This window comes from Aulonocara stuartgranti (assembly GCF_965226115.1).
Source record: "Aulonocara stuartgranti genome assembly, chromosome: 15".
NCBI classification, from domain to species: Eukaryota; Metazoa; Chordata; class Actinopteri; order Cichliformes; family Cichlidae; genus Aulonocara; species Aulonocara stuartgranti.
The window spans coordinates 3192678-3216250 of NC_138951.1; the positions used below are offsets into that span (position 1 = coordinate 3192678).

Below are 23573 nucleotides of genomic sequence, written 5' to 3' on the forward strand. Positions count from 1 at the left end.
TGAGCTCTGCGAGGCTGCGCCGCACTTTTTCATCTACCTGCTGCCCACTTCTCTCGCGCGTCTTGATTGGTCGTCTCGAGCTGAATCCTCTTGAATGATTTCAAACCCGAGTGTTTGGACAAGAGGGAGGAGAGAGGCGGGGGGTCCACTGATAATTCCGAGGCTGCTGGGTGGAAAGGATTGAGTCGTCCGTCCACTATCACACCGCCTCACTGAAGACGCTTTTATCCGAGGAGACGGTGAAACACGTCCAAGAGGACTTTTCTTATAGGTTGCGCGTTTTACTCGAACATTCGCTGTTTTGCGCGAAATTAGGTTGAATTCACCTAAACATAAAGGAAGAAGCTGGCGGATTTCACGTTTTCCATCATGTGAATGTTGTGATGTCCAGCAGAGACTGTGCACACTGTTACGGGTCGCTGTGTTTTTGCCGACAGGACTCGGTGATCGGAAATCCCTGATAATCGATTTTATATCGCTTGTTTGTTTCTGACCGACTGTGACCACCAACTGTTGTTCCTGTGAGTATTTTTTATTTATTTTACCAGATCAGTGGTGTCATTTCTTTAAAAGCTCGGGTTGTGGAAGCATCACAGTCATATTTGTGTTGTTTATTCTTTCGGTTTTATTATCGGCCTGTTGAAGATCAGGGCATTATCGATACTTTTCAGATTTTCCCCCCCCTTTTTGGACAATGTATTCATTTTTTAACACGATTCCGCAATTGAGGTTAGGTTAGTGAGTTTCTGAGAGTTAATTTTAAGCAGCTGCATAAACGAACTGAGACTCGCAGCCGCCACAGTCATGGCTAAAAATCCGTCCGAGGGGCCGAAGGATGACCTGAGCCAGCTGACGGACGACGAGCTGCTGCGGTGCAGCAAAGAGGAGCTGGTTAGGAAATTAAGGAGGGTTGACGGCGAGAAAATGAACTTGATGATCGAGCATGGCAACATGATGAAGGACATTAACCGGCGGCTGCAGGTGCACCTTCATGAAATCCGGAACCTGAAGGAAATCAACCAGAAGCTCCAAGATGACAACCACGAGCTCCGGGAACTCTGCTGCTTCCTGGACGACGACCGACAGAAGGGCAAGAAGCTGTCCCGGGAGTGGCAGCGTTTCGGCCGCTACACAGCCAGCGCCATGTGGAAGGAGGTGGGCACCTACATGATGAAGCTCAAGGAGCTGGAAGCCAACCAGGAGACTGTGCTGAGGGAGAACTCTGAACTGAAGGAGATCATCCTCATGCTGGATGAAGAGAGGAATGGGGCAGGGTCCCGGAGCTCCATAGATAGTCAGTCCAGCTTGACCAACCTGAACGGGGGCACCAGCACGGTCAGGGATGTTGGAGATGGGAGTAGCACGTCCAGCACAGGAAGTGCCGGTAGCCCCGATCACCACAATCACAACCACATGCACAAGCCCTCAGAGAACGGTAAGATGGGGACCACGATAAGAAGATCCATGGATGACCTATCAGCACCACATCATCACAGAAGCATCCCCAATGGACTGAATGGTGAGTACATGCACTTGTAAACACACCTGGATGCCACAGTCATCATGCACGCCCCACATTATGGGGTTTCTGTAGGGAAGTAGAGCAGTCGTCAACTAATCGGAATCTAAAAGTTCCTAAATAAAAACTTTGGTCCAATTCTTTCTTAAAACCATAGGTGTCAAACTCTGGCCCGCTGGCCAAATTTGGCCCGCAGCCTAATTACATTTGCCCCTCGAAGCCATACCAAGTTATTATTAGAGCTGGCCTACTGGTATTATACAGCTAATATATATTGTTTAGTATTAAGCTTTGCTTGTTCCATATTCAGTTTTTCAGCAAAACTTGTTTGAGTCCATAAGAAGAGATTCATTCTTAAATCTGGAGGAGATTTATTTTTCAATAAATATTAATGTTAGCCCGCGACCTTGTTCCAGTTTTGAATTTTGGCCCACTGTGTATTTGAGTTTGACACCCCTGCTTTAAACAATGGGGAATTGGCCCTTACACCTGTATTCCTGGGCTCTGCTGCTAATAGAGACACACTGTGTAGTTACTGCGCGTATGTGCTTGCTGTGGCCGCATATGCTGATCAGAACTGTTGGGATGGATTAACACCCATGGGGTCTTGGCTTAACCTCACTGTAAAGTCTTGATTGGGGTGATTATGAAACACACAGCCTTTTCAGCCCCCACGCCAACCTGTCATTTATGTCTGCACTGATTTAGGTCACTGCACTTGTGCTTCTCAATGAAGGAGACTTATCTTAATAGCTTTCAAAAGGGGATCAAGCAGATTGATTTTTTTTTTTTCTCCTTGGGGTTGTTCACTGATTATCTTTGTTGTCTCTGGCTGTGGGAGAGGACTCATATCTGCTTAGGGCCCCCGTTTGAAATGCGTGGCTTGGGACCAGAAGTCAATGTCCCTGTTTTTAAGACCTAAATACATGACTGAAAGCTGCAAGTGGGGATGAAAAAGCCATGATGGAACAGGAGGACACTAAGCCTCGTTTAGCAAGCACACGGGCTCATAACCCACTGTGATCTGTTTTGTGAGAGGAATAAAGTCTGTTTCACGTGTGTGTGTTTGGGGGGGGTTGGACCTTATTTTACCCCGATTTACAAGGACAGGGCAACCGCAGCAGAATTTAGGCTCAAAGCAAGCAGCTTCAAATCAGATCACACCGGTCACATGTTATCCATTGGACATTCCTGGAATTGTGCGCTGAGAAAACCGTGAAGGTAACATAATATAAAAGAATGGTTGCATGCACGAGGGGCTCTTAATCCGCAAACACACACGCACGTATACTCGCACAACACGCAACATTTTGGTCTGTGCTCTGCTGTTATTATGTAACATCCACATTGTGTCTGCGGCAGCTTAGCGCCTCTCTCAGCCTTTATGTGCGAGTGTGTGTGTGACATTGTGCGCCCCTGAGTCTCGGGCTCTGTGTGTTCATCACTGACAATGATGTACACATTTCTAACAATACGCTGGCATGGGAAAGGGCCGCCTCATTTGAGAGGTTTATTATCTCATTGTTAAAACCTATGCATTTGTAATGAGACTGACGCTGCGTCGTCCCAAACAACCCTGAGAATCGCAAATTATTCTTGTGCTGTAAACAGCGCGGGTCTGGTAAGTAACAGAACAGCTATTGACATTTCCTAACATGTCAGGAAAAAGCAAGGCTACTCTCATAGGAAGCTGTTATTTACACACGTTAGATTGCTTTACCCAGAAGCGTGCCGGTCGAGCAGGTGTTTCATCGCTTCCACCCCGAGTAAATAATTCTTAAAACCTTGCTCGAATAGCAGCCTGGCTACCTGTTACATGCCAGAGCGAGGCTGAGGGGAGGGTGAGTAGAACGGGCTTCTTCACCGGCACAGATTTAGTCAGTTGGCTGGTTGAAATCCGAGCGGAGTGGCCATCTTTGCGAGGTCAGATCTGGACGTGGTGTGAGGTCTGCAGAGTGGCTTTTTATTTAATGCTGTCCAAATGCCAGTGGCTCCCCTGGGCATTTAGGAGACAAGCTCGAGGATTGCTGCACAAGTGCTAAATGAACAGCATCTGTCAGCTTGCCAGACACACACACACACACACACACACACACACACACACACACACACACACACACACACACACAGAAAACAAAAAGAAGAGATTTTTTTTGTGTGTCTAAAACGAACAACTTTCTTTTTTTAGCCAAGTTGCCTTAAACTTTTTAATGTCAACTATTTAAATTCGTTTTTCCATCTTGGCTGTTGCACATCTTAAAGATTTTCATCTCCTTTGAGGCAAAAGAGACAACTGGGAAGAGGGTGGGGGGAGGTAGGGGGTGCATGAAAGGGAGCCCAGCAAAGGGTCCTCAGTGGGTCTTGGTGGTGTTGGGGGAGTGGCTGAATGGCGGTAAGGGGTTGGCTGGGAAGCTTGGGAGTGGAGCCGGGACTGTTGGAGGGCACATTGTGCTCAAAGGAGGTTGGGTTGTGGAGCTATCCCGCTGTCTGCTTAATTGAATTTCTTGTGCACTCACATGGCTCACCCCCACCCCGATTCACCCCACCCTACTCCCCCTACCAACTCTTCTTCTTTTGTGGATATAAGGACAATGTGTGTGTGAGACGGGGTGTGCGCCGTTAACTGTGAGGCTCCTGTTTAGAAGTCCTAGAAGAAAAAGCATTGGGGGTTGCTTTGAGTACAGCTCAGTTTTCTAATCTAAAACAGTGACTTATATTTCCAGACTTTTAACGTTTGCATTCGCTTCTGGTGGTCTGGAACTTAGTTCCAGTCAAAGACCGCCTGAAACATGATGCTGTCACAGAGGGCTCGCTTTAGGCTCCCCTACAGTGCCGCACAGATTGCCTGAGACTCACACAGCCACACTCGGTCTCCAAACGAGTCAGGGGGAAAGGCTGTCCAGATGAACTGATTAGGATCCTCTCTGCAGTAGTGCTTCTTTGACCTTTAGACATTCTTACACATTCCACTGACCTTTTAGCTGCCAGGGATTGTAAAGAGCAGTCTGTCGCACACAACGACGTTTACGCCTGATGTCCACAGTTTCCTGACTTTTGCAAGTGCTGCTGAGCACGTTTCAGTCTATAAACTTTAGACATGACACACTGATAGGAACCATCAGTTTACGTGTCCTTCCTTTTCTGGGAAACAAACGCCTTGATGATGAATTAACTTGACTTGCATTTGCTGCATTCTTTGCAGCACTTATCAAGACTTCCAATCTAATAATCTGCTGAAACTCTCACCTGGACAGGAAATGTTTTCTGTTTTAAAACCGCCCCAGATAATAAGGTGTAAACATGCTACTTGCATGTGTTTGCTTGTAGCTTTAATTATTTTCTACCAGTGTCCACACTACTAATGAGCCAGTTTTGATTTGATAACTCAAACTGTCCGAGCTTTGCCATGTTTAAGGCGAGAGCCACATACTTGATTTAGCACAGAGTTTAAACTGGACGCTCTTCCCATTTTTCCAGGCTTGGGACTGGGTGTAAAGCAGATGTCAAACCACCATGCAGGTGCACACGAATGATCACTATGATAGGACGTGTTATTAGAGATGGAGATGGGTTTTAGTGAAAGTTGTTACTGTGGCTACGGCCCAGCTAACCCGGAGGATCAGGTTTCTCAGACTCAGTTGAAGAAAGAGAGAAATTTACGCTGTCATCGGCATATTTTTGGCCGCTTGTAACATTTTAAGATCTATCCGCAGTATCGCAGCCCCCGCTGTGCTGTGGATTTCACTTCTCATAAATTATTCCCATTCTACAAAAAATCTTCCCTTTCATTGGCTGACACTTGTGTACCAACACAGATGAATAAAACGTGTAGTAAATAAGACTCTGATTCAGTAAATACTTTTAATTGGGCTATGCAGGTGCAGCTGGTTAATCCATTACTTTCACACAGCCTAGTGCGAGTGTTTTCTTTGTAAATGTGTGCATGCTTGGGGCCAGTGAAATTTGGAATAAAGCCCAATCATTGGTGACAGCTGCAGAAGTATACCAAAATGCTGGTATACTTGATTATTAAAACTTTTCCCCTCCCTTTTCCCACAGGCTTGTTTTTACCAGTTCGTATTATTCTAGTCACACTGCTGCAGTGGGTGGGCTCATTTGCTATGAAAAAAAGAAGAAAATTCAGATTGGGTGAGCACCAAGCCATCCAGAGCTGACCTTTGAGCCCTACAGTCCAAAATTCAGGATGTTAGTTTGCTGTTTCACTATAAACATAAAAGTTTGCAGAGCGTTACAGGAAGGCAGAAAGCTGCAAGTATGGCTTCTGAATAAACAATGGGGACTTTGTCTTGCTAGTAGCTTAGTTAATGAGCTGGCTGGCGAGCAATTAGCAAGCTTGGATAGATTATTTTCCTTATTCAGTAAAAATGCTTGAGTGGAATAGTGTGCAAGCTTGAGAACAAAGGGGGGATAAAGTGCACATTGCAGAGAAGCCACAGTAGTGAGTGGCTGACATGTTAGCGACTGGCTCACTAGCTGACGTAGTTCGTCAGCTCTGCGATGAGTTTTCTTTCATTTATTTATTTAGAATTTGTTACCGCCCAGTGTGTCAGCCCACTCAGCTGTGTGTGCTGCTCGCAGAAACCAGTCAGATAGGTTGGTGATTCACCAGAGATTAAGATGTGTCAAGATACTACTTTTGAATTTTGGTTTAGAGCGTCATGCAAAACACTTGTGCCGCCCGTCTTTTCTTTACGTTTTGGTTCCAGGAAACCAGATTTCTTTGTATATGTTTGTTTATTTGTTTAAAGTGATCTTGAGCAATAGTTCTCCTGGCTTTTGCTCTTTTTTTCTTTTTCTTTGACATTGGCTACTTTTCGCTTCATTTGTAACTCAGTCCTTAGAGATAAACAAATAAATGTCAGGATTTAAAACTATCTGTAGCAGACGACCCGTATATGAACATCATGTTCTTAGGAAATAGAAAATGGCCCTCTACTGTTGAAGCATCATCAGAAATGGATTCATTGGAAGGGTGGCTGTCAAGACGCCATTCTTAAGGAAAGCAGGGGGAGAAAAATGCTGATGTGTTGGGTAATTACACCAAATTAGACGAGAACTGGACTGAAAATCAGTGGTGACAGGACTTGTGGAGTGATGAATCTAAACTGAGTGTATACAGAGGAAGTCAGGAGAGTGGGATAACAGTGACTGTCTACAACCATCTTCAAAACACGGAGGCTATCTCATGGTTCAGGGTGCCTTTCAGCCAGTGGTGTTGGAGTTATGAATGCAGATGAATCAGTCTATGTGGAACAGCTTCATTTTTCAGCCTCAAGAAACCTGGAGAACTATTCCTGAAGACTAAAAGAAATGACGAGAAATCTGGTCTAAGATGGTTCTTACTTTTATATACTGTATGTGCATGTATATCTATGTATGTTTGCACTCTATTCAAAACATAACAAAATGGAAAATACTAAGGAGTGGCTCAAACGTTTTCCCCAGTACTCTATATATTGAAGCGTGCCCCGATCTCCTGCAACTACTTTCCTGAGTAAAACGTTTTGTTCCTGAGAAGCTGTGCCTTAGTACAATATGTTTAGTCACTCGGCTGAGTCATCCACCAAACCAACCCACTCAGGCTGAAATTAGGTTCAAATTACTCCTAATTAACTGACTGAGAAGTCATAAAAATGCATGTTTAAACTGGGGTCTTTAGCACCTGCCGTTGCTACATGTATGTGTGCTTTAATGTATGAGGTGCCACAGTCGGTGTGAACTATTCCCCTCTCTCATGTAGCGATCTTCCTCTTTCACTCTGTTTTCATTTCCTTTTTCGTTACCCTTAGGGAGTGACATGACCTAAAAGCTCACAATAAAAGTGTAGAGCCAGCCGTCTTTGTTGGCCACCAGCGTGTGTTTGTATACTTCATCATACTAAAGAAAATTAGTCATGTCCACATTCATGTGTGACAGAAGCAGTTTTCTCTGCGTTATGATTGATCAGTTAGTTTAAAAGCAAAGGATCAAGGATTATTTTCATCTCCTCACAGTAGTCCTGAACTAAAACACCCTTTATAGTCAGTTTTTATGGGGAAAATCAGTCTCTGCCTATTTTGTCTGCATTAGTTCAAAGTCTTCATACAGAAGAGTTTGTTACTTCTAAGGAAAGTTGGGTTTTTGAATGGTTCCCATGTTTTTCTTCACTATATCTCAGCCAGCGACTCTGTTTCTCTGTGTGAGCTCCTTTCTTGTTTCAAAGGAAACCGTAGGACCAGCAACACAATGGTGTTTTTCCTCTCTGCTGTCGTTTCAAGTCATTGTGTGGAAGTCTGTGTGGCAGAAAAAGGGCGTCTAAGCAGGAATAGGATGTTTCTGTCACCGATATCCTGTTTGTCCATGCTGAGATTCATGTTTCTGTGTTCCAAGACGCTGAGGTGGTTTCTTGTAACCTCTCCCCTGCTTAGTGGCGCTTTTTCTGGTAAAGATAAACACCTCCATGTTGCCTAGTCAAAACTTAGAGAGCAGCTGCTCTCTGCTGCTAAACTGAAACGGCAGTTTTGAGATCATCATAACTGCCAAAGTGAATAAAGGTTCACCACATCAAATTAAAACAAAACTATAAATCTACGTAAAATTGCCGTGGCTCGCCGTTTCATAGTTTGCAAAATACCCCACAAAACATAATTAGACCCAGTGGTGACTTGGGTTGTGTCACATGTCGTGTCCCTGGAGTATAGCCAGCATCTGTGGCTTCTATTCCTCCAGCAAACTATCTGTGTGAAGCCTGCTGGGCTGATAACACAGATAATGGAGAAGAAACACAAACTCACTGATGTACGCAGGACAGGTTAAGAGAGAGAGAGCCTCAGTGGGGAAACTCTCAGCTGTTCACTGTCAATGAAAAGCCTGCCTGTCAGGACGTCCCACATTCCTGAACAAACAAAAGAGGAAGTGGGTCCCGTTCCTCTTTGTGACACAGCAGGAATGAGACTGCGCAGAGAGAGGAGCAGCAGGATGGAAAAAATCGAGGAAAGCGCGTGTCTCTAGGCCGCTTTTTGAACTTTTGCCTCCCCGTCTATTCTTACGTGACAGACTATTCCAGTCGTTGCCTCTATCCTCATCCGTCTCTCTGCCGATTTCTGTGAACCTGCTGTCTTATTCACTGTCCTTTCATTCCCGTCAGCGCAGCACCCGGCCGACAGAATGAGGTTACAGAGCCAGCGTGAGGCTCGCGCATACACACGGGCTGGCTCAGAGATCCAATGCGAGGCCTTTTAATAGAACAAAAAGTTTTACAACACGTCGTGATTGCTTTAATGTTCGTGTGGTCATCAGTGACACCCTGGAATCTATAAAAGTGCCGCTGATGTTGTGATTTAATACAATTAATAAAAGCACTTGGCTCTGTCGTCCTCACGCTGTGCCGCCGTTTTGCGACCGTGCCTATCTAAGAGGCTGTCCTTTTCTTCTGATCATTGGACAGCGGGCTGCTGGAGGGGCTTGGTTGCTCAGTTGCCAAGGCAACAAGCAGTGATCAGTGGGGCGAGTCGATGGCTCCCACGCCTAGCCTCAGAGTCACTGAAGCGGAGAGAGGTAAGGGGTTGGGGGGATGGGGCTTGGTTTGGGCATGGTTGGCCTCCATGGTGGTTGACCCGTGCACAATGATGCCAGCCCAGTGAGGTCAGCTCTGTCTGTGTGTGAGTTACTCGCTCACAATAGACAAGCAGGGCGTGGTTTGTGCGCTTACTCATCACCAGACCACGTTTTATGTGGGCACTGTCGTGTGAAGTTGAACAATATTTTGCGACAGCATTATACAGGTAAAACAGGTCACACTGTAACAATTAAATGTAGAATGCACTTTAAATTTCCTGACATAAACCCTTCCGAGATCATGTCCAAAATCTTTTTTCCTGCTTCTCTTCTAAAATAATGTGGCTAACTTGTCTCGAATGCAGTGCAGTTTAACTCACACCCTCATCATCCCTGGTTGGCGACCTCCTCTCGATTAAAGTCGAGGTAAGCGAAAGACGCTGTGCTCCTGGCGAGACCCTTATCGATTCACGCTTCACGTCAGATGGCACTAGATCCGATAACAAGCTGATTAGGATGCAAATGAGAGCAGCTGGACAGACCTCAATTGGTGCAATTGGCGCGGTGGCAAAAACTCGTCTGGGCCGCGCTGTAAAGTCACCATCAGCAATTTGATTTTGTCTACGCAACACCGCCAGTGACCTTCGAGAGTAGAACAGGTTGCCAAAAGTCAGCAGCTCGTAGATAGAACACTTCTTCATCAGCTCCTTTCGAGGGCCCGGGAGGAACGAGGCGTTTATCTGGATTTTCTGCCTGTCAGCTCTTCTGTTTTGGTCGCTGTGACATTGGAGTCAGCAGATGTCTTCGCCTTGCTTCAGTTTACACAGCGCTGTCACCTTACTCCAGCCTCCAGTCTTAACAATTATAGATTGTGTTTTTGTGAGTGCTTGGACTCTTTAAATGGGGCTTTTTCGTTTTGGAGCCAGGAGAATGAACTTTCTTCAAGTCCAAGTCCAAGTTCAACTTTATTGTCACTTCAACCATATACAGTTTAAAAATACACAGTGAGGCGAAACAACGTTCCTCCAGGAACCAAGGTGCTACAAGACAAGTTAGTGCAAAAAAAAAAAAATATATAATATATCTAGTAATAATATTGTGCAAAAGAGCATTTACAGGTTGGTGTGTGCGATGGTTTGGTGGTGTAGGTCAGTGTGTTTGCGCTTTGTGTTGGTTGGCTTTGTGAAGAAGGAAAAAGAAAATTAAAGAATTATTGAAACGCTTGCTTTGTTGCTTGGATGAGAATAGCGTCACATTCCTAGTTGGATGTTCACTGGAGCACTTGTAAAATAGTGAAACTGGCCATTGGCCATCGAGATGGATGAGATAATGTGGAGGTCTGACTCTCGGCTAAAACATCTGGAATCAATCGTACAGTCTACAGCACTATTGCTCCATCCTGAGGAATTTTTTATTTTTTTTAGATGGTTTCAGGTAACATTGCTTTGGTTTGCTCTGGAGGCTAATTTCCTCTTGCAGGCTGGGCTGCGTAACTTAAACATCTCTGTTGTGGTTTGGCACGACACTTGAGAAACACATTTCTCTCGGCTATTTCATGTTGGGCGCTGGAAAGAAAGTCCAATTGAAACCATTTGGTTATGCTTTAAAGTAGAGCTTTAATAGTGAAGTGGTCAAGTTGGACAATGACGCAAAGAACTGAACCACCAGGCTTATACATAAAGTCTAGGTGTGCTGGGAAATGCATGTCTGTTTTGAACTTGGATATATAAAGGGAAAAAGATCGTAAAGAGAAAGTTCAACAGATGAAAAGAAGGTAAGTCAGAACGTAGAAGGTCAGAGGTTGGCTTTGAAGCTGCAATACGCATCAAACGTCTTCCCAACACATTAAATATGTATTCATCTGTCTTTTACCACATCCCACTTCTCACCACAAATGCTCAGCGACGATCTGACAGCTGTCGACAGTCCATCAAAAAAGGTATTAAGACCACCCCACTTAACTGAGCTCGGCCTCAGATTATACAGCCTGATCAAAGTCATTATTTATTCAAACCGAGCCAAATGTAGGGCATTTGATTCCACCGTGACAATCGTAAAGAGCTTACATGAAAGCTGATAATCGGGCGAAAATGCAAGCTCACGGGAAGAAAAGGCGTTTACCTGACTAAATCGATGACTGGCAACAGAGGGAGAGTGATGCAGATGCTTTTTATCTGGCATGCGTTTGCCGTTTGTGCTGGTATTAACGGTTATGGACTAGCCGCCAGGGAAAGTCTGTGTGATTATCTGAAAATCTGGACATGTTCCTGGGTCTCCCTCCGATCCTCTTTGACTCCATCAGAGCTAGCTGTGGGTTCTGCAGATGCGCAGATAATGTCTGATTAAGCACAGGCTGCCTGGCTATGGTTGGCCGCAATCATGGTTCTTAAAAGGATGTGAGACAATTTGGTTTAAAAGTGTTGCAGTGGGAAACGGAGGGGAAAGAAATCGCCCTCTCTTTTCCGTCTTTTCAAGCCTCTCTGTATAGAGACGGGTTTCGAGCTTGGTGTAAAGTTGGTAGGTGTCATATGAGGCAAATTGAGGCAGTTATTCATCTTCAGAGAGGCATCACACATCATATTTCAAATCTCTTCTAACTCACACACTGAGAGGAGATGACACTTATGACAGCCAATTATAGCCAGCCTATTTCTCCTCCCCAGCTCTGTGGCCTAGTTGGTTCTGATCTGTTCTCCTCGCCTGCTGGTTTTTGTTTTTTTTCTTTCTTTTTGGGAAAGTTCAGCATTGGCACATTTTGAGTCAGACATCTGCTTGGAGGGCAAAAGAGGTTGGCTAGCACTTCATGTCGAGTGTTTCTCACAAGGCACCACAAGAACTCATCCTCATCAGGCTCTCGGTACGACTGAAACAGCGATTTCTAACCAGTGGCTTAAGTGTGAGGTCCTGCTGCAATAGGAAGGGGGTATGTGGAAAGATTAACTTAGCTATTGCACCGAATGACTGAGCTAAACACATGTAAATGGTAAATGGCCTGCATTTGTATAGCGCTTTACTAGTCCCTAAGGACCCCAAAGTGCTTTACACATCCAGTCATCCACCCATTCACACACACATTCACACACTGGTGATGGCAGCTACATTGTAGCCACAGCCACCCTGGGGCGCACTGACAGAGGTGAGGCTGCCGGACACTGGCGCCACCGGGCCCTCTGACCACCACCAGTAGGCAACGGGTGAAGTGTCCCCCCCCAAGAGAGCAAAAACTAGTTATACTGGTTGAAATGGAAAAGTAATTGTCACAAAGTAAATAAATAAGTGTTTGCAAAAGGGTTCTAAAAGTACAGCTATTCAAATGATTTACTAATTTAAAAAAGAAAAATGTAAACATTAGCTAAAAATAATGAATAAACCATTGAAATGGAGTAGCTAAAATTATGAGTAAAACTTTTTTGCTAAATATATGCCTGCAACTTCAAATATATGTTAAAAAGCTAAAAGCAAACACTAGAAATGAATGTTAGTGAAACACGGGTAGATGTCTTAAAGAAGCAATTAGCTGCTGTAGCCAAAGCTAGCAGGCTAAATCAGTGGTTGCAAGAATAGGCTAATGGTTATCGATGGCTAACTAAGGGAATGATAAGCTGAATGTTATCCAAATTCAGTTAAAGTGAGTTGAGGCTTTTACACACCAGACGCGTAAATGCCGACCGTGTAATTTCACTGGAAAAATTTGCAGAATTTATTTGATTTTAACGCATTAAGGCCGAGCACTTTGCAGATCTGAAGGTGGGTCCTCGTGTGTCTAAACAAGAAAAGGGTTCACCCATAGTGTTATTTTACAATTTATATATTCAGTACAGGTCGCCGTTTTGAGCTGTGAATGCACATTTAGTAAGACAGTTCTCCGATCAGTCAGATCTGTTTATTCGAGCTTGGTTTGGAAAAATATTTTCCTGAGCGGTACTTCTATTATTATTTTCTGTTTATTAAAAGCCAGTCAAGAATTTGGCGTAAAAGACAACATGTTTGTCACACATAACTCATAAATTTCAGTAACTGTTTAGAAGTCTCACATAAATTTAACGATGGCTTAAAGGTTTAACTTAAAATCAAAATGTGCCTAATCTCAAAGTGTCCAAAAAAAACATCCACAAGCAAAGATGTACTAAAACTAAATATGATATAATCTTCTTGAAATTTACGGAAACGTTGCAGCTGGGATATTTTCTACGCCGTCTGTCTGAGTGGACCGGTTGACCCCACACATCCTCATATGCAGATGCCACAGCACAGAAGGACACAAAGGGCGCTTGCAGAGTGTGTCCTTCACCAAGGCCAACGCTTTAGTTTGTGATTTTCAAGCAAAGTGACTCACCAGAACTGACTTCACTACCTCACCATCAAGTCCAGTCACACTTGGCCTATTAATTTTTGCCCACAAACAAACATCTCGTATTCTAAAACCGTCCTTTTTCTTGAGGAAGCCACTCTGACCCCGTGTCTGTCTTCGCAGACACCCGTCACTATATTTGTAGACGGAGTAGCAAAAGCAGCCATGGGGAATTTCCAGAGACATTTCGCCCTACGTTATCTCCTGTATACCCACTCCTCTTTGCTAAATCTCCTCTCAGTCTGCAAAACATGGAAGTGGATTAAACCGCTTGATGTTGTAGCTGTGCCACGGATCTCAAACGTGGCAGAGGGTTTGGAGGGGAGGGCTTCTGTTTAAAAAGGATTTGAAGAGCAGGCTCCAGTGCTATATCTCTGCCCACCACTCTTTTGAATACGTGGCATGTAGCCCTGCGTATGATAGGCGCTGAATAAACCGATGCACTCTCTTAAACCCTTTAGATGACATAGCAGTGTTAAATGACATGTGTGCTTGATGAAAGTGCCCCTCACTGGGGTGCAATAGAGTGTCCTAACAGGAAGCGGAAGAATAGAGTATGAGAGAAGGGAGGGGGCTGCTGAGGGGGAACCTCTGTAAGAACGATGCAAGGTTGAAGATCCAGGAGCAACGGAGGACACTGCAGAGCAAGCAGTGTTCCCTTTTTGCCAGTTGCTAGGATACTATACCCTTTTTATTCAGCGTTATGGGGTGTGCTTTACAGCGCTTTCTCCACAGAGAGGCACCTCTTTTGCTGTGCTCATTCCTGCCATACATCTCGCTGTACATCTTGACAAATTTCTCCTGTCAGCTTTAGTTATTTTTGTTTTTGGGGGGGGAACTTCTAAACAGGTTGAATCTTGCTGCAGAGGAATGTATCTCGATGGAGGGTGGTGACTTTAAATCAGGCCTCCCTTGAGCAGGAATGTGCGCTCCGTACCTGCGGGGGCCTCCTCGTAGTCAGCACATGTGCACTGAACAATAACTGGGCATTCAGCGGAAAGAGACGAAAAGGGAGGCTGTGCCATGTGGTAGCGGTTTGAGCTCAGTTAAGCTACGTAAGGTGGAGCATTTATACAACGTGTAACAAGATGAAAGATACAGTGTAAGCACTTTCCGTGCAGAAGTTTCATTCACTGTTTGGGAGAAATGCTGGATGAGATAACACTTTCATAGAAAGCCACAAAGTAAAATAAAAGCACAGACATGCAGCTCGCGGTGCAGCAAGCGAGTGGAAAGGCTGACAGAGGAGGTTTTCAGGGAGCTCACGTCAGTGACCATCAGCTGATGAGGGGAAATCTGAGAAATTCTAAAGCTTAAGAAAAATGTGCAAGAGGGAGAGAAGATCTGAGCACATGAACGTGGAAACATGAACAGGAGAGAAAACCAAAAGCATTAAAGGCGCCTAAATAAAGAAGAGACCAAATTATTGGTGGAGCTGATGGGAAGGACGAGGGGCAAAGTATAAAAGAAAGAGAGGAAATATCTCATGGCTTTAAAAGAGACAAAACAGGCTATCCACAGTAACCTTAAGTGCTTCTGCTTAAAAAAACGTCTGAAGAAGACGCACAGAAAAAGACTAAGGAGCTAGAAACATCACTACACCTGCAGCGCACTGAACAATGCACATTACTAAGTGCTGAAAAAAGGACTTGGCACTGACTTAACATACTTTCATTTTCAGAGGAGTAAATATTTCACCAGAGGAAAGCCTTTTATCTCTGCTCCACAGCTCCCACTTTATCACTGTGTTTTACATTGGAGGTACAAAGTGCAAGTTACATTCTGCCCTGCATACCTTTTGAGTCACATAAGTGATTCCTAAAGCTCTTCTACCAAGCACCGAACACAGTAAAGTTTTTTTTTTGTAAGGAATCTGAGGAATCCGCTCAATTTTAATGTATTTTTTGTTTTGTTTTGTTTTTTTTCTACAATATTAGTAATTTAGGCCGGCCCTGCTGGGTGCTGATGATTGGGATTCCACACTGTTCACTTCTTTCCCGATATCAGCCACGCTGTAGGGGACTTGGCACTTCAAGAATTGAGAAACGAAAACTTGTAACACGAGTCGACAATCAGGTGATTGCATTGATGCGCGCACACGGCAGAGGCAGGCATATTTACGTGTTATCGTAGTAAAAATGCAGATGAGTTCTTCTCATATCTGTGCTTTGCATGGATGATCCTGAGACATTTGGCTCTCTGTGTTGATAACAAAGCTGTAAAGTTAATATAACCCAAGAGGGATAAAATAGCTTTAGAAACCTTATTTTTGGGCAGCTGCTTTAAGGTGTTTTTTTTGTTTCTATATATAAAATTTGCCTTGAGATTTCACACATGCAGTTTTGGGTCCTGGTGACCACTGAAACTGTAGTTGTGGCTTTCTCTCCCAATTCATCTATCTCAGGGGTCGGCAACCTGCGGCTCTTTAGTCCTTATAGTGCGGCTCCGCCTGGTTTGGGAAATAAATTAGAAGTATTTAGCTGAAGTGTATTTTATTTATGTTAGTTGGTTTTTTTTTAAACTTGTAGTTCTAAATGGGAAGATTATTGTGACATTGAAATATAAAAATAAAATTTCATCGCTCAAAATAAGCGTCACACTCGCGGAAGCCGGTGTACCCGCCGAAACGTCGTGCATTTATCGAGACTTCCAACCCAGCTGTCAGCAGCTGTTCTCCACCGTGAACTATGTTAAAAACAAACACCGCTCACGCCTCACAGATGGCAGCTTACAGTCCTGCGTAAAGATGAAAGCCCTGATTTGCAGACGCTGTGCGCAGAGGTTCAGGAGCAGAAGTCCCGTTGTAAACATATCACGGCAGACCCGACGATGTTTCCATGAACACGCTTTTCAGCATCTCTTTATTGACCACTTTTCACACACGGTTGCTGTACGCATACAGCCGGCTGTATTTTTCAGCTCACAGCCCGACACACACCAACAACAGCATAGAGAGCACAGACGTTAAGGCGGCGAGGCGTGATTGCGGGTGCCGCTCAGGTGCGTCCCCTCCCCTGCAGCGGTGCTGCGACCGCACCCGACCACACACATTAACCTGGTAAAATACTCATTTTTCAGCAGCATCGTGCTTTTTTTTTTTTTTCCAATTATTTTTTTTTAAGTCAGGTCAAGGCTCCAAAAGCCCAAAGGCGATATGAGGGTGGTGGCTCCCAACAGTTTTTGTTTGCTACATGGATCATTTTAGTTCAGCTTTCCTTTGGTTATATTTCTTTAAGAGTTCAAAATGTGTTAATTACATAAATAAAATGTAATTTTCTCTGTAGCACTTCATGGATTTCATAAGCAACACACCTTAGTTGCTCACACAAAGCATAAAGGTAAAAAACAATATATACAGTGTTATCTTATTTTAGATGTCAAAAAGTATTTGCGGCTCTCAGTGTTTTCGTTTGCGTGGAAACCGGCTCCAAATGGCTCTTTGGGTCTTAAAGGTTGCAGACCCCTGAGCTAGCACCTTCAAAATAACTGCCCGGATAGCTGCCTGGAGGCATTAGCAAGATTAGCTCCCTAATGCTCACTAACCAGTCATTGGAGGCCAGTGTCCCACCGCACAGCTTGTCAGGGTTTGACAGCACTTTGTGAGTGGCGTTACCCTCGGTCTCAGCGATGATTGGCTTATTAAAAGTGCTCCCACGACGCTGATTTGAATGATTGATGCTTTTTAAAGGGCTGGCTTGTACACTCCCCTTTTCACATTCCAGCCTTTAGCGTAATCCACCAAATGCAACGCTATGCAAATCTCTTTTGTAGCCAGGCTTTCATAAACTTGCATATCGCCATCAGTGTGTTTCACAACTGATCCAGCTTGGAGCGGATCCAACTTCTTAACTGCTCTGTCACCATCAGACGTCTCCGTGGTGGTCTGAAGTTCGCTTATTTACATGTTTTTTATAATGTGAATTATGGCTTTCACTGTAAAATATGGAATGTGAACTTGTGATTGCTGCAAGGCCGCAGATGTTAATGGCTCTCGGGTGGGGCCTCTTTGACTCTTTACATTTCTGTGGGAAGTCAATAAGAATGGCGTGCTGACAGGAACTTGGATGAAAGGTGCAGTGAGTGCAGTCTATTGTTGTTACGCTGTTTAAAAAACAAACAGGTGGGTAACGTAACTCTGTGTCTGTGAAGATGCCTTTTTGCTGAGCTGCCTCGTGGGATTCCACATGCGGAAAGAAAAATGTGACAGAAGAGGTCATATTCCACCAGGTGGGAAGGCAAATCGGCCGCTTTGCCTTAATGTCGTCATTTTAATTTCCGTGCTGTGTGAGAGCGTTGAGAATTTTATGCACGGATTCGTTTTTTTTCCACTAGGTTGGCAAGGAAACATTAGAAATGTACGTGAAACTAACTTTTAAACTGGTGAAGACACAGCAGCTGACATCAGTTTGTCAGCCTGCAGCGGTTTAAGTTTTCATTTTTGCGCGTCTTTTTGGTCTCTGTGCGGACACCTCATGGACTGAACACCATCCCATCCATCCCGTCCTGTGCAGCATTGCTTGAAGCTTTCCCGACGCACACTCTGAAGTGAAAGGCCAGGCTGTCACAGGGCTGACACAGACAAGAAGGCCAAGACGCTCACAGCCTGCGTGTTTTTAAACTGAGAGGAAATCTGAAGACGCAGAGCATGAGAACAAAGGAAGAAGAGGGGGGGAAAAAATCTCCCAACAGGAGAAGCTTCCTCTCGCTGAACACGTTGGATTAAGTGGAATTTTTAAACGGAGACAGACATGAGAATATTGTCAAGGACAAAAAAAAAGCTAACATATGTTCCTGTTTGCTAATCTGGAGCTTTTACAGTAAGATGATTAGAGGTTTGAAAAGCCTCCATTTAAAAATGAAACACAAAAACGCTGAGGGCTGAGTCCAGTTAGAAAGATTTACCTCCCGCTTATGTTTTGGAACTCCTATATACTCTGTTCATCTGTAAGTGTGTGCAAATTTGTTTGCCCCCAGCCTGATCCTCCGTTTTCCTTTTGACACACTAACGTTTTTCCCAACTGGATTCTGTTGGAGATTTACTGCTCACCACCCTCTGTTTTTACTGTAGGCCTGTTAGTACAATCAGTGGAGTCAGAGACCACCTGGTGACCGCTGTCTTGTTCTGATCTGTGTCACTCACTGCTAATCTGAGCTGACACGGCGACTCCCAGAGGACAGCTGGCTCCGCAAACGACAATGGAGGCCAAGCAGCGCGTGACCCAACCGTGCTCGCCGAGATAAAGTTAGCCCCGCTTTTGTTCTTGACTGGTGTCTGGTGCCTTTTGCCTCCCCAGTAGTTCAAACCTTCTGCTTAACAGCGGCGGCCAATCAGGAGAAGAACGGCTAATGGGCTTAATGGGAGAGTTTGCTCCAGATAGCCGATGAACTCGCTGATCAACGTAGCTCGATTTTGTCAACTGAAGTAGGTCGACCGTTCGGTGTGGAGGTGACGCTTCTGTTTAAGCCTGTAAAGTTGTTACTTTTGGACAAGCTGAAATAGTTTTTGCATGAAGTTTCTGGAGACGTTTTGAGGCATTCGTGAAATAAAAATCCAATCCTGGTCGTTAAAATTATTATCCCAGTCCAGTGCATATTTCACTCAACCACCTTCTAAAGTTCAGCGGCTTCAGCAGCCAGCGGCAGCTCCTGCCACACTTATAACTTCCCAGTGAAAAATGGTCCCCTCACATTTTTTTTTTCTTCTTCTACATTTTATTTATGACAGCCAGACCCCAAAAAAACATCTTCAAAGATTGCATCTGTCAGATTGACATAAAACGGGCTTCAGATCCTGCCCCCATCAGAGGCTTCAAACCAAACAGCCTGTGTAACCACCCCGCTGTGCGAACGATAGCCATGCATCACGCAGAGAGAAAGTGTGACTTGACGACCAGACGATGGGGTGCCGGGGAGGTCTTGTATAATAAAATTACCAACTGATGAGTTTCCATTAAGCTTTATGAGGCATTTATGTGTGTGTGTCTGTATGTGTGTCTTTTACCGTAGGCTGATTCAAGGCAGGTTAACCATCTGGCCATAAACCTCTACTCTTACTCGCTAATGGAATTTGTTCCTGGGATTCTGAACTCATGCGTGTATGTGTGCGCGTGAACAAGCTACACTAATAAACCTAATGACTGTAAAGTCAGAGGCAGGGTTTAGGCCTATTAAAAGCATGGAGCGCTTCACTGCTACACTGGCACTTATGGAATTGGGACCCTTGTGATGTACCACCGCATGGTGTGTGCGATGGGATTTTAAACTCTCCCTATATGCTGGGTTACAGTTATCTATAATGCTTTAATCCACTCCATTATCCGATTGAATCTAAAGCTCTAAATTTTAGGGTCGGCCGACACGGGTGGCAGCACCGGTGGTCGGCTGGAAGTAGAGTTAATGTTTGCAACGGCACTGCTTCCACGAAGCCGTTCATTAGCTTCATTAGTTAAGTGTTTACTCGTATAATTAATCACCCTCACATGATTGGAGCTGCTTACTTTATTGATTGGGCTTCTTTACAAAGTATTTAAACCTCTGCCAGTACAGAGCGCCGCTCGGGTATTTGTCACCACGGGCTCCATTTCTCTTTAACTTTTTCATTTTAGCGTTGAAACAAATCGTTATTGGCATATTGGAATAATATGAAAGCAGTTGTTCTCAACCGGGGGGGGTCCGCACTCAATTTATGAGAGAGAGAAAAGGAGCAAATTTCAGTGTTCGCTCAATTCGGCACAGGGATTTTACTAAAGATGCCACTGAAGCAGAGCTATGAAGAGACTAGTGGTCCATCTTGAAGGACACTGGCTCTAGATCAGTTTTAGCTGCACACATTTGGACTGATCAGGCACCTCAGGAAAGCTTAGCAGGCCTGGGCGAGGCCTCAGTGCTGCCCTGCTCTCTCAGGCCTGCCACGTGACCAAAATAACCAGGAGTGGAGCCTAATGTGTGCTTGTCACAACTCGTAATACTTTCTTCCTCAAAGGTCGCCGGCATTTACGCTCACTTGACTCCTCTTCTCCCTCAGGTTTCACACCTTTGACTTTATCTTTCATGCACTTAAATATTAGATGAAGAAGTCTTTTGTTTGTATCCATCTGGAACAGCTAGGTGTCATCTTGCCATCAAAGGGAAAAGGAGGACTTGTTCGCTTCGTTACTTTGCTGCAGGAACCTCACGTCGGGGAGAGGTTAAACACATCCTGTGTCTGCGAATGTGTTTATTAGCAGCGCGCCCCTGTTTGGACTTGTTATGAACGCTTCTCCTGCAGAAAAGGATGCAGACGTTTCAAAGCTAGACAGACTGGCCAGTTTTACTTGGAGCTAAAAACAACAAAATTGAGGGGATAATATCAGTGGCGTGGATAATGATTCCTGGCTTGTGTTGTTTTCCTCTGTAGTGGAGACTTCAGTCCAGCCAGCTCTAACCATTCATAATGGAGGCTATAATAGAATTCCCTTTGTTATTATGCCTGTTTCTGTCCTGCCTGCACAGTGTCTCCTGTCTCCCTACTGTACGCCTTGCTGTCATTCTCCTGTTTCCTTTCTAATGGCCCTCTTTCCTGACGACTGCAGAGTATAAGTGCTGTCGCCTTCGCTTAGCTTCACCGTTTCTCAAATCACTGTTATGGGAGCGAACTCGGATCCAGCATCAATCCAATTTTAAGCTGTGGTTTGGATGAGATACTGTCTATCTGAACAGCTCTTACATAAGACCTTTTTTCTCTTTGTGGCAGTAACTGTGCCAATAGCCCCTTTTGGTACATCTCCAGATGACTCCAGCGCATGGACAGGCTTTTATGTTCGTTTGTGAGAATTGTCCTCATGCTGTTACAAAACTCTCGACTAGTTGTGCAATTAGAAATGGAGCCCGACTGATGTAGGATGTTTAAGACCGATATCGATACATGCCTAAAAAAGTATGCGTTTAAAAATAATTTCGTTTTTTCATCGCAGGAAGTCATGGATGACTTTGATGCCGTCAGTGACTACTCGAATCAGCTGGTTGATGTTTGCGGTGTTGCGAGCTCACTTTGCAGAGTGTCCTCTGGTGAACAAACGATGCAACGTTAACACTCATAGAAAGTTTGAGTGGTGTTTCCCCGTCTCTGATATCGACTGATAGGACCCATATATTGGTCGAAAACTTTTTCTGACCAGACGCTAAACCGTAAGCGTTGAACAAACTTTCTTGCTTCTTTCTGTCCTTGCACCGGCAGCAGTGAGAGCTGCACCTATACGACTCTGCATTAAGTTAACTTACCCCTTCTTACTTTTATTCTTATGCAAAGTCATTTTCGGGATTTCCTACATGTTGTCACATGTAATTCTTTGTTTTGAGATGTAGTCGACATAAATACCGTCCATGTCGACACATAGCAAGACAGATGTTGTCGGCTCATAGATTAAATAGCGCAGTCACAAGCTGAATCTTGCCCTCATTTTTTTCCCCGTTTGTTTTCTCCGATTTACATTGCAGTGAAATCACTGGCGGTTGATATTGGCATCAACAGTAATGAAACCTCCGCATGATGTCACTGGAAATGTTATTTTCACAGGATTGGAAGAAAAAGCCCCGCTTTGCGGATTGCATCAGAACCCACACGGGAGATGGGATTTTCAGAGGCCGATAATAAAGGGGTTTCAGTGTTGAACGTCCCCTGTATTTACCATCTAACTGCTCGCTCTTAGACTCTGCTTACATAAGCACAACCTTTGCCAGCTCAGCAGTCAGTCAGACAGGCTTTTAAAAGAATGCAGATTTATGCAAATGAGGCTGCTATTGGGTTTGCGGTGCTGAAACCGTGGTAACGGGAGAGGAATGAGGTTAAATAGGGCCGTGGGCTCTGGGGGGACGTTCTCTACCCACAATGCCCTCTGGTGTTTGTTTACACACTGCGGTGGGTTGTGGGTTGTGCGAGGTAAAGCCAGCCATCTCTTAAGCCTCTTCTGCAAAGCCTTCCGTGGGCACTGTGGGGTTTCACGTTGATGACATCCACATGTTTACAGGCAACATATCTTTGAATCTGTCGTCCAGACTCACGTGTTAAATTGTTGTTTTCGCTGACATTTCCAAAAATGTTCTTTTTATTATTTTTTTCATTTTATTTTGTTGGCTAAAACATGATTTAACTCAACAAGTAAATATTCATAAAGCACTCCTAATCCCCCGAACAAATCATCCCATCTAAATGGCTGCATTGTACTGGAATGTATTCAGACAAAGGGGATTGTGCAGTTTTGTGTGCTGTTATTTAAAATAAATACACAGAAACGCACTAATTCCACCATCGTCATCTTCTGCGCCAGCAGAAAATGGTTGCTGATCTAGAGGAAGGACGCGTCCCGTCCCCGAGTCAGTCAAGAGTTATGACCCTTGACCTTCATTGTCAAGGGCCTTGAGTGCTGCCGAGCGTGAGATATCGGTAAAGCCTTTTTTGGTCCTTGGAATCAGCATAGACTGAACAGAATATATGGCTCACCCCTGAAAGCTTTAGCGAGCCCTTGACAGCTTCTTAAATTAGTACTGGAGCGCTTTTAATGTCCATTTATCTTGTAGTTTGGCTCCTGACCTTGATCGGCCAGTAAACCAAGGAGTAAAGGATGATTTTAAAAAGGTTTATCTGCTAAATAACAGAACTTACGCGCTGTGCAGGAGTAGGCTGAAGGGTTTCGGGACGGCAGTGTGAAGGCAAACAATAGCTACCAGCTAATCCATCTACAAAATGTCACTAATCTTTTTCTGTTTTGTCTCGCAGTGAATAGCCATCACACACACACGGACAGTAAGGGTGCGGACTAAATTAAGCCCACAGCTTTGATTTCACAGGATTGAACTCAACTAGCTGCCTGATTGCCTTTCTTTTAGCCTAATCAAAAGATTAAGAGCATGGGGCAGTAGTCTGAGAAGTGGCCTAGTACTGTAGAGCACTTAAGCAATGCAAGCGCTAAACCATATGTATTGATTTTTGACAGCCTTGCTAGCAGTCACCCTGGAGATCTCCCATAAAAAAAACATACAAAAATGTCTGTGCGTTAATGTGTGGCCTCATACCGTGTACGTAATCAGTGACGCACACGGATATCACACGTACTGTATTGCAGCCGTATTTTCAGCCCGACGCCCGTAGGTGCAGACGTGCAAAGGCAT

General features: G+C 44.5%; 1 protein-coding gene across 5 annotated transcripts in view; it reads left to right on the forward strand.

The window, feature by feature from the left end:
• The first annotated feature begins 29 nt into the window (after positions 1-29).
• The window catches only part of ccdc85cb (coiled-coil domain containing 85C, b), a 49651-nt gene continuing 26107 nt past the window's right edge, over positions 30-23573 (forward strand). For 3 of the 5 annotated variants that reach the window (XM_082505769.1, XM_082505770.1, XM_082505771.1), the window contains exon 1: positions 31-1519. In XM_082505769.1, the coding sequence (XP_082361895.1) occupies positions 805-1519 (715 nt within the window). In that variant the 5' untranslated portion in view covers positions 31-804. Of the gene's footprint in view, positions 1520-23573 lie in introns of all 5 variants that reach the window. The other 2 variants (XM_082505767.1, XM_082505768.1) reach the window with 1 other exon arrangement.